Source organism: Nomia melanderi, chromosome 9 (assembly GCF_051020985.1).
Source record: "Nomia melanderi isolate GNS246 chromosome 9, iyNomMela1, whole genome shotgun sequence".
Taxonomy (NCBI): domain Eukaryota; kingdom Metazoa; phylum Arthropoda; class Insecta; order Hymenoptera; family Halictidae; genus Nomia; species Nomia melanderi.
The window spans coordinates 16,641,891-16,656,764 of record NC_135007.1 but is presented as its reverse complement, the minus strand read 5'-3'; the positions used below and the strand labels follow the sequence as shown (position 1 = coordinate 16,656,764).

Below are 14,874 nucleotides of genomic sequence, written 5' to 3'. Positions count from 1 at the left end.
CGTCAAAGTTCTTCTAGTATTCGAGGAGTAATGTTCTTTTGTAACAATTTGAACGTGAACGATCGCAGTTCTGTGAAAAATTCTAGAAAATAATATTGTCTAATGATAGTTTCGATTAATATCCTGTCTCGCCTTCCTTTCTGGAAGCTATTAATGCAAATGAATCGCGTGTTTCGCGCCGCGTCAAAGTATTTTTTCACGGTTGATTACCCTCTTTGCATTTGCATATGATAATTCCCGTTTTTGATTGATCGATACGATCAAATGGTTTCGTTTTAGATCATGCCGAACGATGAAAATCCGAGATACAGAGTTCGCTGAAAGAATGGAGGTGGTCTGTTAATATTTGGATTAATATGGTGAATAGTGAGTAATAGATACTCGTAATGCAGCGAGCTATTGGCGTATGGCAATTAGCGCGCGTGCGTCGCAGATCGCTCTCCGGGATTTGTAATATTTTTATAAAACTAGATGCCGCGGACGTGCGGCCATCAGTCGGCCGTGGTGCGCGCCGGAGGAACGTTCGTGAAAATCGGTTTGACAACTACTGGTCAGTCCCACTGACAGAAGTAGACGGTCCCGTCGATCGATCGGGCTTCGAAGTTACAGTAATCCACGGTGAACTCACGGTACGAGCAACTTTTATGTGATGACCGATCCGAAAACCTGCGCGAACTTCCTTCGACGTTTCGTCGTTGCTCGAGATTCTTTTAACGTTCTTTAAAGAGAAAAACGTACTTTGTCTTTCGTATTTGATTAAACGACGAATGTTTGAACCGAATAATTGGTCTGTGCGAGATGTTTTTGTTGTTAAGACAAAGAAACCGTGATTTCTTTGAATCAATCGAGTTCTTTTCGCGTGGAAACGGAACGGGAAGTCGACGCTGCAGTGCACTTGCGAACCAAAACTGGTATAGTCGTTTCTGTTCCAGGAGAACGGTGTGATCCAAGATGTTGTCTGCGTGTTTGATGTTAATTGCCTTGCTGCATCCATTCGCTGGCATGGTGTCCGCTCAAGGTTTGTGCCTGAAATCGCTTTTTTCTCACTTCTCTGTCATGCTATTATCATCTACACTTTTCAACGGAAAAACGCGGACCATTTTCAATCATCCAAGGTATAATGATGGTAGAATCTAGGCGAAGGTTTGCTTGTTTCTTTCTTCGCTCGAGCAACATCGAGAACCTGATTATTCAACGAATTACAGTTCATTAAGAGACAGTAAACATTTTCTTGAACTCTGAGTCTCCGTTGTTTGGATAGGCCTCGTGTGTTATGCGAGATGATAACAAGCGACGCGTAACTTGAAATTGTTATATAATATCGGTTGAATCAGACCGTGAAGAAAAAGAATATCGATTACGAAGAAAGCATTCGGCGATCGAAACGTTTCGAGCGCGATCCGCGGAACATTGAGACTTAATTAACAGATCGCGAGAATTCGCAGGTAAACGCTATGTTTCCCGAGGTTCCATATCTTTCGATCCTAAACGACGTTAACGGCTACACAATTGACGCAATTGTACTTGCTTCCTCGGTAATAATAATAGCTCTGTTGCGGGGATTCTCTAGGATTTATGATTTCCATAATTTACGACGCGTCGTCCTTGCTTGAGCAAGGATTCCGCAGGCGGCTTCATAATCCTTTCTTCGGACGTAAGTCCGCGGATCGCACAGTTCTTCACGCAGGACGGATCTTTCTGCAAAATACAAATTTCCGGAAGTTCTTTAAAGGAACAGGTTGAGGACAGTAGCATTGTTAAGTTTATATGAACATCTCTCCACTTTGTATTCCACGTACTCTTATCCACGATGAAGGCGAACGTTGTTGTCTGCGGATAACGCTTGATTATTCCCCATGTGTGTCATGGGAACGAGCAAGAAATGACCAAGGGGGTGCCCCACATGACTTAGTCATTACTTGCACCGTTGAGCAATCTCTGACGTAGGACCGTCCGAACTTGATCAAGGTCAAAGCATCCGAACTGGGAGAAAGGATGATGATATAAGTCTCGCTAGCTACGGAGGTCAAGCGGGAGTCAACGACAGTGATTCCCGGCGCGATAATCTCGGTATGTCGTACTTCGCGTTGGGAAAGCGTTAAGTATAAGGAAATTTTATTCGATAGGGAATTACCTATAATGCCAATTAATCATCTTTCGATATTTGTTTATCGTTTCGTTGAACTGTGAACTCCACCGATCATAGAGCTTCTATCTTCTGCAGCTCCGAAATCAGCAGCAGACTTTCCTGGTAAGATAAACCGAACATGTCAAACGTTCTGGGAAAGATTAGGCGATCCAGTGATCGTTGAAGATCCACTTCAACTTTGGGCTGTTTTTTTGATAGTCACAGATTGTATATTCGTGATCTCACTAACTACGAATCTGCGGGCAGACGTGAATCGCCTAAATATTTTTAGCAACAACTCGGTTACACTTGTATGTTCAGCGTCAAGCGACGAGTGGTGAATGTCAATCGGAAATTCTACAAATTCGATCGGCATCTTTTACTCGTGCAATTACGTAATCCGCAAATATATTTGTTTCCGCGTTATTTTTTTCCGAGAAGCGAGTTAACTCATTGTATAAGCGGAACGTGGTTAATATTCGATAATCAGTGTTCTCTTGTTCAAGGCGTGGATGATTGTAATGATTAACATCAAATAAAATACCTTGTCAGTCAATTCCGAAACACTAGCCGTTGGGTATCTAAACATCCAACACCGTTGATTGCGTTTTAATTCGTTCCACAAAGTAGTTTCCAGGTTCGCGTTGTTCTCGACGCAAACTCGATTGACCGCGGATATTCCGTGTTGCTATTTATCTCTGGGAGATCAATATGAATCTGCAGAGTTACCCGTGAATATATAGTTGCTTTATACTTTGTACAATCGAACCAATTAACAAAGGATAATGCATTCGGACGCGTGTAATAATAGCGAGCTATAAATGTCGGTTGTTAGCCGGCAATCAGTGAACGAATTCAATACGATTAGCGTTACTTTCCTTGTTCGATGTTTATCGTCGGAACCATCGATCATATTCAGTATTCGTTGACCTCAAACAACCTTAATCATTCGTTCGTATATCTTCATCAAACTGTCGTGTCGCATTAACAGGAAATCAAATGAATATCTTACGAAAGATATGTTAAAGAATCTAACCAAGGCTTCGTAATAATTAATAATCGAGGAAAGGGAACTTGGATGAATCTTCTATATAATCGCTAAGCTATGGATATCCACGCGAACTCTAACTTAACTTCTTTCTATGAATAGTTGTAGGACAATCATGCAACACCCCAAACAACGAGATAGGCCAGTGCATCGGCATCAGAAGTTGCCAGCCCTTGTTAAATCTACTGCAACAGCAAGGCCTAACGGCCGGTGATTATCTGAGACGGTCACTTTGCGTTAACGAGAACGGAAACCCGATCGTCTGCTGTCCCCTAAGCAACCCTGAGCCTACCAAAGGGCCAAGAGTGGAAGAAGAAAACCGTTACCAACCTTTGCTACCACCACACTGTGGCTTCAGTAACGCTAGCCACACTAAGGTGGTTGGTGGTATCCCAGCTGAACTTGGTAAATGAAGTACTCGTAACAGTGATACATCTTTATACCCTCCGCAATCAATAGAACTGTAAAAAGAAGTAAAATACATAGAATAACCATCCTTTTCTTTTTCAGTACACAGTCATAATTGCGGAATATTTTTTGTATCTCAGGTGCGTGGCCCTGGATCGTCGCCTTAGGGTACTACAACAGGCAAAATCCTTCCGTACCCCTATGGCGTTGTGGCGGATCTCTAATATCATCCAGACACGTCTTAACAGCCGCTCACTGCGCAGTGAATTCCGAAATCTACACGGTTCGCATCGGTGATTTGAATTTGGTGCGCGACGACGACGGAGCGCATCCAATTGACGTCGATATCGAGGACAAGATCATACACCCCGGATACTCCACTTCAGCATTCATAAACGACATAGCTGTTTTAAAGCTCGTGCGTGACGTGGAATTCACTGGTTAGTTTCTCACCTGTTATATTCATTATTAGAGCAGACAGTCGTGAAAACTATCGCCTCTCTCTCTAAAAACTGTGCATCATCTTTTCAGATCGCATATATCCAATTTGTCTTCCGGTGGAAGAGCCGTACAGGAGCAGCAATTTCTATCGGAAGTTCCCCTTCATCGCTGGATGGGGTGCACTAGCAACCTGTTAGTATTTCCATTTGTTAAAGCACCGAAGAGTCTGCAACTGTTTCTAATAACGTTCTCCGTGTGTTTCTGTAGCGATACCAAAATCCGACGACCTCATGGAAGTGCAGTTGCCTGTAGTTAACAATGAAGATTGCAAGAAAGCCTACACCAAATTCAGAAATGCGGTGATCGATGATCGTGTACTGTGTGCTGGATATATTCAGGGTGGAAAGGACGCTTGCCAGGTGAGACAATTGTTCGATGCGACTGTACAGAAATATTTAATTGGTTAATCGTTCATTCTAATTGATTCATCCGTATATGATTTTAGGGCGACAGCGGAGGACCACTGATGTACCCCAAGAAATTCACGTTCTACCAAATAGGAGTTGTTTCCTACGGCTACAAGTGCGCTGAGGCCGGATTCCCTGGCGTCTACGCCAGAGTCACCGAGTACCTCGACTTCATCACCTCAGCGATGAAATGATCAACGAATTAGTGTCTTGTAAAGATCCTAATTTCTCAGCTCTCTTCGATACGAACTAAAACCTAAGGCCACAAGTATTACCTACGTCGCGAGAGTTTAAACTGCACATATTCGTCAATTTATGTGAATACTTCACGGTGGAACTTTGAGTTAAGAAGTGTTTCATATATTTGTATGCTCTGCGTTGTCGGTACGATAATGTACGCATTGTTGTAACATACTTTACACCTTTGTGTGATTAATAATATTTTTATTATTTTGTTTTGCAATCTATTCATTCAAAATTAACGATTTTTGGTCCTGTTTGAACAAACAGTTCGCTTAGAGCTTCCAACATAGCTTCCATTCATCGAGCATCGTCATTTTCAGTTTATCAGTGATTATGTAATCACTCCGGTTGAAATATGCAGTATCCAATTAGAATTGAATAAGAAGCAACTTGCAAAATTTAAGAGCGCTTCGCCGCGGTCATTCTGAACTTGCCAGTTCGGTTAACCGACGCTAGGTGGCAGGATGTCGTTGATAACTGTGCGCGTGTTACGTTGCCAAGGTTTAAATAAATTGGTCGCACCGCTCAGATTAGCAGCGACCGGTACTTTCAGTGGATCGCGGTCGTGTCCGGTGTTCAGGAAATTCGTTCGAAGCATGTCGTACACAACGGTCGAGAGGGGTGCTTTGAACAGCTCCGATTACAGGGTTTACTTTAGTGAGTATGCAAGGACATAACCTAAACTATGGCCTACAACCTCGTGGGTATAGAGTTCATTAGCGCTGGTTGCGCCGCATCGATCTGCCACGCTTCAATAAACCCTCCATTCGTATAATTACGCAGAACTTCATTACTCTAAACATCAGTTGACCCGTTCTGTCATTTTTTTTACGCAACTACAATTGACCTTAGACCTTAACCGTTCTCTTTTTGCATAACAAGTAGCCGAGTCTCCTCCATTCCGTATAACGTTCTTCCGCTGACGCTTTCATTCATTATAATAAAAATATGTTCCAATGTAGAAGTTTTCGCTGTATCCCTTTCGCGTTTGCGTTTCGATATTCCAGCTGGAACCAATCTGATGTAATGTCAACGTGACATTTCATTTTAGTGAAAGTATTCGATCGCCTTGTGCGGGTCAAGTAAAAAAATTATTCTGCCGTTTCTGTTTATCTTTGATTTCCATCTGCCCAGGTGTTTCTCTTGTTCCCCCATTTCCTCGTCGCTCGTCCAGAAGCCTTCCAATCTGAAAATTGAACAGAAATGTATAGTATATGCTCTGCTCTGCACTTTCATAGAGTGTACATTACATGATTTCTTATGTGTATTATAGAAAATAATGCTGGTCCGATTTCACCCATGCATGACATTCCATTGTATGCAGACGAGGCGAATAAAATAGTTAATATGATAGTTGAAATACCAAGATGGACAAATGCAAAGATGGAGATTAATTTGAAGGAGACATTGAACCCTATTAAGCAGGACATTAAAAAGGGAAAATTAAGATATGTTGCCAACTGTTTTCCACATCATGGATACATTTGGAACTATGGTGCCTTGCCACAGGTACAAAGATTGTTAATCTATATAACAATGCCATACAGATTACCTGTCTTATGATATTGAACAATAGAACAATGATTCATCTTATCAATTTTATGAATGTGATACATAGAATCTCATGAGCAATTTCATAATACAGTTATATAAATAGACAGATTTATCTATGCCTCTTCCTCAGAATTGTATGAACAATGTCTTATCATATCTAATGTAAAGTTTTAAACTTAGTTCAAGGGCACTATTATCTTTCCTGCACGTGTTAATTCCAAATTCAAATTTTCTACTGTAATTAATTTACTAAAGAGTTTAATTATATTGTATCATTAAATAATATTTCATTACTAGACATGGGAAAATCCAGAGGTGTTGGATGAAGCTACTGGTTACAAAGGGGATAATGATCCTATTGATGTCCTTGAAATAGGATACAGGGTAAATAATTTTTCCTTCAATAGTATGTGGTTATTTTCCGTATAATTGAAAATTTGTTCAATAGGTTGCCAAAAGGGGTGAAGTTTTGAAAGTAAAAGTTCTTGGTGCTGTTGCACTCATTGATGAAGGTGTGTAGCACATCTAAACACATATACTTGTTAACATTAATGTTTCCTGTATCATTAATTATTTATGGTTTTAGGTGAAACCGACTGGAAAATCATAGTTATCGACGTTAACGATCCATTAGCTGAACAGATGAATGGTAAAAATTTCCTTTATACTATCGAAACGTTTCTTGTTCCTACCATCGTATATAATTTAAGAGTTGATCACATGTCGAAAGACCGAGAGCGTAAAGACGCGTTACGTAAGCGACTACATGAACTAGTGAACTGAGAATAATAGGTCAATTATCGAATAAGTAGCGAGTGTACGAGAATTTTTCGGTATTACTCAATCGACTTCCGCGTTCTGAAAACGACACGCTAATCACGACGGTGATCTAACGAATGACTCATGCAATTTAGATTAAATGATTATATGCAGTACTCGTATCTATAGGCAACCATTTTTTTGCAGATGTAGCGGATATTGAAAAACATTACCCCGGACTGATGAAAGCGACTATTGAATGGTTTAAAATTTATAAAATACCAGATGGAAAGCCGGAGAATCAGTTTGCATTTAACGGCGAGGCAAAGCCAAAAGACTTTGCGTTACATATAGTGGAGGAAGTGCATCAGCACTGGCAGAATCTTATTAAACGTGAAGCACCTGCGGGTGGCATTGCATGGTTGGTGGAGTTCTGATTATTTCGTTCGAATATCTCTACATTAATATTTAGTTCTAAAGGCTAAATGTGTCTTCAGCACGAACTTAACAGTCGCCGGTAGCCCCTTCAAAATCAACGCAGAAGCCGCCGAGGAAATATTAGAGAAAGCTCCGGAACCGTTAGAGCCACAAGCCACGGATCCAATTGGTAAGTTGAAATGATGGTTAACGTAACGAAATTAAACACTTACAACTCTATTTCCTTGCAGTTGACAAATGTCACTACATTCCGCAACTGCAGAATAAATTATGAGCACGTTCATAAGATTAACTGATAAGAGTTGTGTGTTCGAATGTTTCTTTGATCACTGCACTCGACTTTGTACTTCTTGTTGTCTTTTTTTTTATATTAAACGATCGTGAAAACACTGTGATATCTGATTTCAGTTGATAAATGGCATTACGTACATCTGAAATGAGAATAGGAGAAGATATTTTCTCATCGATAGATGTCCGCGCATTCTTGCTTGTTTTGCTGGCACGTAACGGAATACCATATACCGTGTACCATTCCCACGAGGTGCTTCGTTTTAAGGTTTTTGATACATCCACTGTTAGCTCTAGATGATGATATTTAAATGCCGCAACCGTAATGCTTCTAGCACCGAAGCAAACGATATTTATCTATCTTGCACGCGGCGAAACATGACAGTTCAGTTGTACGGTTAGTTTAGTATTTATTTTAATATAGTAGTCTGTGAACATCGAATTAGACTACCTGTACAAAGCTCATGTACACTATTATTTAACGATTTATAGAATCTTTACGGAGGACGGGGGTGTTAGAATAAATATATTCTTGTCATAGGTTGTAATAATACTCTTGCGGAAGCATCAAAGAGATGGGTAGTACGAGCAAATGAATCCTTACATTTTTTTTCCCTCAGTATTTGTTATGCTGCAGATACTATGCACTCAATAAAGTACTTTGTGAGTTTAACAGTGAAAGTTTTATTATAGTCCTGAAACCATCCCTCTTGAATACCTTAATTAATATTACAAATTCACTAATATCAACGTTTTTATCGTGTCAGCTTGAATATATTAGTCTGAACGTTATTTGCAGACAAGTGAAACATTTATACTTATTTCTTTGGTGGCTGGAGTTTAAATATTTTAAATTTCGAGAGTTACAACCACGGGTAGGTAAAGGGTTACTTTAATTGCAACCAGGAGATCATTTATACTTCGCGATCCTGTCGAAGGTGCGTGTTTAGCCACCACATTCTGCAGGAAGCGGTCTCCGAGGAGACATTCGTGTCTGCTTGGTAGTGTGCTTAAACGTACGGGGCATGAGGCATATACATCGTGCTGCAGGGCACACACATAACCGGACCAAGGAGACGAATCGCTCCTTTGGCGCGATAAATTACCGAGCGTGGTCTGACGCGCTTGGAAGAAAGTTTATTGGAGCCCACGTTAACAAAAAATTCAGGAACTTCGTTAATCGATATTAGCGACCACTAACGGCCCATAAACGTCACAGTGAAATTCCTGTCGGAAGTGTGTGATAATACTAAAAAGTTTTTATCTCAGGAACAATTAAGGATCGCATATAACAATGTTCTTTCCACTCGATTAAATGACGATTATTTGAAACATTTGTATATTATAAATAGTGTTAAATGCGGTGACATTCAGCTAGATGAACGCGCAATAATAATAATAGAATCCAATCGAATGATTTAATATTTTTTCCGTCTTGTGTAGTTTGCTCTACGAGATCGTGTTAATCGGACTTTACGAATCCCGGATTTCGGCTTATTAGTTCGCGGTTAACCAGCGATGCCACGACGCAGCCATAGAAAGCCGGCTAGGTAATATTTAACAAATATGGGGGTAGCCGGCGTCTTCGTGTTAGCTCGGTAACGTTCCCCTACCCTCTTTGTCTTTCCCTTGATGCGATCTATTTTGCGGAGGAAATGTCTGCGCGACGCTGTCTTCCTGGTTTCTACTCCCCCGGGAAGTGTCCTGTGCACTTCCCACCGAGGAAAATAGCTCTGGGGGGCTAAGATACAGTGTAGGTACGCGCGGCAAGAAAATAGTAAGACAAATTGCCACGACAACTTTCCACTCGAAATACAGGCCTGCTTTTATGTCTCTAAGTATCTTCAAAGGAAGAACGAGGTAGTTCAAGGAATGGCGGAAAGCGGTTGGCCCGGTTGTCTCTATGTATACCGCGCTACTAAAATCTTCACTCTTAACTTTTAAATTATCGCAGCTTACGTACGTACCTGTGTATATCCCGTTACCACTCCGATCCCGTAGCCACCGGCGATAACATTAAATTCCCTCAAGACCCCGATAATGGCGACGATTTAATTTCCGTGAAATCGTGTTTAAATCGTCCACGATCGTTCCGCAGAATCCCGATGTATAAATTTTTGATCGTTTCCGTCACAGTGGTCGGGAAGTTCGCCGATGTTCCCTCGAAAATATATTCGACTTCCTCCAATCGAAAATGTCGTTGATCGATCATCGATTGACGTCACTCTCGAAACCTAGTGTACGCTAAATAAATCATAACGTTCAATGGACACGCCGCGAAGCGCTCGTTAACCTTCAAATCGCCTTCCGCGACTGTTTGTAATATATAATTGAACGCGATTCAGTGGCAGAACAAAAGAACGAGATTGATTTTCATGCCGGGTGATTTATCACGAGACCGGTAATCCCATGGCCCAGGTTGCAGCGGAAAAAAGGTACTTTCCTAGCTTCTTCCTACAGCGCCCCGCGGAATTCCTCAGGTTCTTTTTGCCCGCGATAAAATTCCCCGGGTAGCCCTAATTAATCGCGATTCGACTGCAGATACGATACACGCCGGCGCGTGTGTCGATCCCTGATAAACGACGAATTCGTGTCAACCAGTTCTAGAAGCGGTTACGAGGCCATTAGCGCAGAGTTGATTATACCGTGTCTTTGAAGTCTTATACCTCATTAATTGTAATTACCGAATATAAACGACATCTAGTGGTAAAATTACGAAATGGAAATCGGAGAAATTAAGTGGAACGATACAGTCGATTTTACCCTGGTACTCCGGTAACCGGCTTAGGATCATTTGTCATGGTTCTCTAATCCGGGACAGTCAAGAAGAAGGCATAAGAGGAACCAGTGGAAAATGAATATTAAAGAAAAGGAAAGAAAGGAAAAGAGAAGAAAAGAAAAGAAAAGAAAAGAAAAGGAAATCTTGCCAGGTCGGTCCGCTTTCTGCGCGAGTATCCGGTGCGAGACTGGATTCCTTCTCTGGCGTGCCCTCCTGCCGAATTCCCCGCGCCCTTTTTGTCGCTCCCTCTCTGTTGCTCCTCTTCCCTCGCGCAGTGCCGGTCTCGGTCCGTCTCTCGTCAACTCACTGGCAACACCGGGTAGGCGAACCGAGGCAGGTGGAGGTATTGACTGGCGCAGCGTAGCACGCGCTCGCGCGAATCTCGCTACCGGAGAGAGTCGTCGAAGGTAGACGTAACCCGTGGCGAAAGCAACAGACAGAGAAGGGTAGTCCAGTTTATGTACCTGGCCGCCCGGCGGCCCCTAGCGTCCCTCCTCATCATTCGCCGGAATCCGACCAATGGGCGGCCACGCGTCTGTGGTAGTGCGGCGTCGTCTCGGCTCCGTTCGCGCACTCACAACTCGTTCGTCCGTCGAGCTGAACGTTTCCGCCTGCGAGGACGCGTTCCATTGCACACCGGGTAGTTCTGCGTGCGCGCCTTTCGACGTTCCGCACACCGAGCCGCCGAAGAGAGGAACGAGCACGGTCCTTTGTTCCGTTCGGCCGTGTTAAACGGTGCCCGTTCGTGCACGTGTCCCGGTTGTTCCGCGGGTGATACCCGCGAGTCCGTTTCGCGTTCTCGGTTAACGGTGTGTATCGACGGTGCGCCGTCCCCAGTCCCGCTCGCTAGACGAATAGCCATGCGATTTTCGTGGGTGCTCGTGGCCACGGTGTTCTTCGTTCTTGTCACCGGGGCCAGATGCAAGAGGAAGTTCGACGGTGATTTCGAGTTCGCCGAGGAGGTGAGTCCTCTTTTAGTATTTACCCTCTGGCGATGCGTATCTCACTGGTATCCTTCTGATCCAGTGTGCCTCGATTCCCATGCGAGTGCATTCTGGGCATCGAGTTAAACTTCTTTCGGTAGAAGTAAAAATATGCTTGAATAAAATAGTGGATTCTTGGCCGAAAGTAGCCATGAACTATGCACGCTACATTGCTTACTGAGAAAGGAGTATAGGGTCCATCGACTGTTTATGTACTGTTGGTATTTTAAACTGTCTCTTTATAATAATGATACCAGCGAGATCATTCGGTTGAATTTTAATACTATTCATAATTCAAATGAAACGTACGCTTCATTTGAATGGTCCTGAAGTATTCCTCTAACAGACAGGAAGTCAACTAGGAAATGTCACTCGTGACGTTTCGTGTCTTACATTTTCCCACGTTTTCACAAGTTTACTTGTCAACTGTGAGAAACAGTTGACAATTTATTTCTTCGGTTTACCGTATAAGTAACAGTCCTTGATAGTATTTAATAATGTAATATTAATATTAAGAATGATATCATATACGACTTATATAAAAGTCAACGACTATACACCGGAAGTGCACTTACACCACGAACTACGAAACCCTGGAAAGTCAAATTATCTAACTAGAAGTTCCAATCTCCTAACGTACTTTTTCAAAGTGTCACGCACAAGTGCAGACGTGCTCGAAGGTTCGTGGTGTACCGGCAACAATATATCATTCCCGTGGTCGACTGGTCGACAGTGAAGTAGAATATTAGAAGAAGATCCGGACGATTCGACGGGAAGGCGTTTTCCATCGGAATACGTCGATTGACAGGCAAGCATTTATCGGTGACACATCGAGCGACGTGTCCATTCGGTTCGTTCGGGGGTGTCGAGTTGGCACGTTGAAAAAAGGTGGAAAAGAGAGGCAGAATGAAACGTAAGCTTTTAAAAGGGAATTCGATCGAACGTTTCCAAGGATACGATTCGGGTGAAACCAGCCTGGAAGGTTGAACGCGTCGTAAAAACGTCGCCGTATGAAACGAAACGAAACGACACGACACGCTGCTTTTCGATGTATCGTTCGCTCGCGATACTCGCCGTAGTCGTTACTTATCTCGTAATTCAGTTAAAAAGCGGATTCGGCCATTTTCTTTTTTTCCATGGTTTTAACGGGCGGAGTGGGAACGGAACAGATTGAATTAACCGGTGAAACGACGACCGGTATCGACCTTCTTCTTTAAGCGCGGCCATAAAACGTACGTTTATAGTCGCGGTTCATTAGGCGGCCGGGGAGTGCACGCAACGCAGACACTTTTACTTTCACGTAACTGGATCGCCGCGTCCGATGCAACTTATCGATGCGATTGTTTATTTTCTTGCGCGCCGATGATCGCGTGCTCGCTTTCTACGGCTGCGATCCACGCCCTGGGCAAACAACGCGATTCGGATACGATTACGTGCCTCGTGCATCACGCGTGTGCTGCTCTTGCGGCGAGCTATCGTCCTGCGGTGAATCCATTTCCGGTTATGGAAAAGGACCTCTCGCATCGTTCGATGCAACTGAATACTCCGACTTTTTTCACCGTTACCTTCATCGCGCTCAGGTAATTAGAAACTCTTATTTCGTTATTAACCGTTTGCACTCGAGAGTGACCATTCGATTTGATATACGAAAATTATGAAGTTTTACACACGATATTAAACTCGTTCCGTGGCACGTGTGCCATTTACGGTACACTCGGAATTTTTGTAAGGAAACGTCAGCAAAAGTTTGAATGTAACCTGATCCGTCAGTTAAAAAGCCAGTGCACTTCACGAGGAAGATATACAATTTTCGGTGGCACGGAATGTGTTAGGACCTCTCATTATTCAATGCAACTGAATATCCTAACTGTTTTACATATTTCGTCATTAAAATCCATTTACCAGACTAAGGAACGAAGCTATTTTATTTCTACATTCCGTGTAGCGATGAGTTGTAGAAAGTTTGATACTTTAATATTAAACTTGATAATTTTACTATATGAAACTATGACCGAGAGTCATCTCTCCAAAGGGTTAATATCTCACTGGCTAAATTAACCCAGACGAAGGTTGTTCGAAATATACAAAACCTTCAACAGATGAAGCTAAATGATAAACCAACAGCTTAATCAATACAAAAAAAGGAAACTACCTGACTTTCTGCTGTTCAAGTAATAAAATCATTTGCCCTTAACTTAGCCCTCGCAAAGACTTAAACGGCCACCAGACAATACCTTGAATTGAACCTCCTGATCGGGTCCGAATCGACCCAAGCACCGCGCGGCAAAGGTTAACCGAGACAATAGAATGTTTCCGTTCCCTCTCAGCTCGAGTGGTCAGCCACTCGCGCACCTGTAAATCGGAACAAAACCGTTCGGGGCTAGGCCCTGGTCGCAGTTAGCATTGTTCCCAAGATGCGGAAAGTCTCTCCGTCTTGATACACGGCCGGGGCCACTCTAAATTCATGAAGCGGCGCTTTCAGCGGCAGCTGCCCCAATTTCGCGATTGCTGTAACGTCATAACTCCGCGCGTAGGTGAGCCGCTACAGAACCCGGGGACTCTTGACCCTCTTATCTTTTCTCCGTTTTCGCGATCCTCCTCCTCCGCCTCCTCCGCCTCCTCCTCGCGGTGCTCCCTCGCGTCGCCATTTTTTTTCTCTCTCGTTCTCCGCGTTCCTCCTCATTCTCCTCTCTCTCTCTCCCTTCAGCCGAGCCACTCGCCGGCTTGAACGAGCGGAATGGAAAACACGCGCGCGTCCCTGAGCCCGCCCGACCTTTTACGCCCTCCGGGGAAACCGTTGTTGCCGTTGTTGTTGAACCACTTACCAATAACGCTTCGTTCGCTTTCACGATAATTGCGTTTTTCTTCCCCGTTCCCCGTTGCCCCGGCCCCCCGGACCAGTTTCCGTTGCGAGGCACTCGCCTCCGTCAGACCGCGGGCCGAACGAACCCGACGACGATACCCGCAATTTTCCGCGTCCCACGGAAACGCGATTCCCATTCGCGGGATTTCTGATGAAATTCCCCGCGCAACTCGCGGCGTACAACTTTCGAAATCCTTTTTCCGCGGAATTCCGTCCCGCAACGCCCCCAGGGTAATTTGTTACCGCGGCTCTACGTGCCCCTGCGCCGCGCGGAACGTTCCTCGGCCACTTCTTCACGCTCCCGAGCAACCCCCGCGGCCACTGTTGACACTTTGAGTGGTCCGTCAACCCCCCGGCGTTTTTCCGCAACCGGATCCAGTTGGTTCGTCGCGGTTTTTCGTGTCGCAGAGCTTGTTCAATTTAGAGCCGGGATTTCCCGATTATTCGAAAGATAACAGGGGTTTTTTCGGAAATC

At 43.6% G+C, this 14,874-nt stretch overlaps 3 protein-coding genes and 1 long non-coding RNA gene across 7 annotated transcripts in view; 3 read left to right on the top strand and 1 right to left on the bottom strand.

The window, feature by feature from the left end:
• The first annotated feature begins 459 nt into the window (after positions 1-459).
• LOC116432411 (venom serine protease Bi-VSP) lies at positions 460-4,955 on the top strand. Its single transcript, XM_031989247.2, has 7 exons — positions 460-629; positions 933-1,018; positions 3,279-3,581; positions 3,725-4,024; positions 4,116-4,217; positions 4,293-4,444; positions 4,531-4,955. Exons 2-7 carry the CDS (start codon positions 952-954, stop codon positions 4,684-4,686), a joined length of 1,080 nt encoding a protein of 359 aa, XP_031845107.1. The 5' UTR covers positions 460-629; positions 933-951; the 3' UTR covers positions 4,687-4,955.
• A 244-nt stretch (positions 4,956-5,199) lies between these two features.
• Nurf-38 (Inorganic pyrophosphatase Nurf-38) lies at positions 5,200-8,449 on the top strand. 2 transcript variants are annotated; one of them, XM_031989249.2, is made up of 8 exons: positions 5,200-5,392; positions 6,009-6,244; positions 6,587-6,673; positions 6,738-6,801; positions 6,876-6,938; positions 7,256-7,469; positions 7,546-7,655; positions 7,895-8,449. In XM_031989249.2, exons 1-8 carry the CDS (start codon positions 5,200-5,202, stop codon positions 7,924-7,926), a joined length of 999 nt encoding a protein of 332 aa, XP_031845109.1. In that variant the 3' UTR covers positions 7,927-8,449. The 2 variants fall into 2 exon arrangements, with proteins under 2 accessions (XP_031845109.1, XP_031845108.1); XM_031989248.2 differs by lacking the exon at positions 7,895-8,449 and adding an exon at positions 7,717-7,881.
• On the bottom strand, positions 5,392-10,971 carry LOC143174910 (uncharacterized). The gene is made up of 3 exons (XR_012999400.1): positions 10,702-10,971; positions 9,742-10,008; positions 5,392-5,921 (listed from the first exon to the last, which is right to left on the bottom strand). It is a non-coding gene; the product is annotated as an uncharacterized LOC143174910 (long non-coding RNA).
• Cow (Proteoglycan Cow) overlaps positions 10,043-14,874 on the top strand; it is a 177,781-nt gene continuing 172,949 nt past the window's right edge. Inside the window, exon 1 of one of the 3 annotated variants that reach the window (XM_031989244.2) lies at positions 10,043-10,209. Coding sequence is in view for 1 of the 3 variants with exons in the window: in XM_031989242.2 (XP_031845102.1) it covers positions 11,414-11,515 (102 nt within the window). In the remaining 2 variants the exon portion in view is untranslated. Of the gene's footprint in view, positions 10,210-11,059; positions 11,516-12,187; positions 12,345-14,874 lie in introns of those variants that run through there. The other 2 variants (XM_031989242.2, XM_031989243.2) reach the window with 2 other exon arrangements.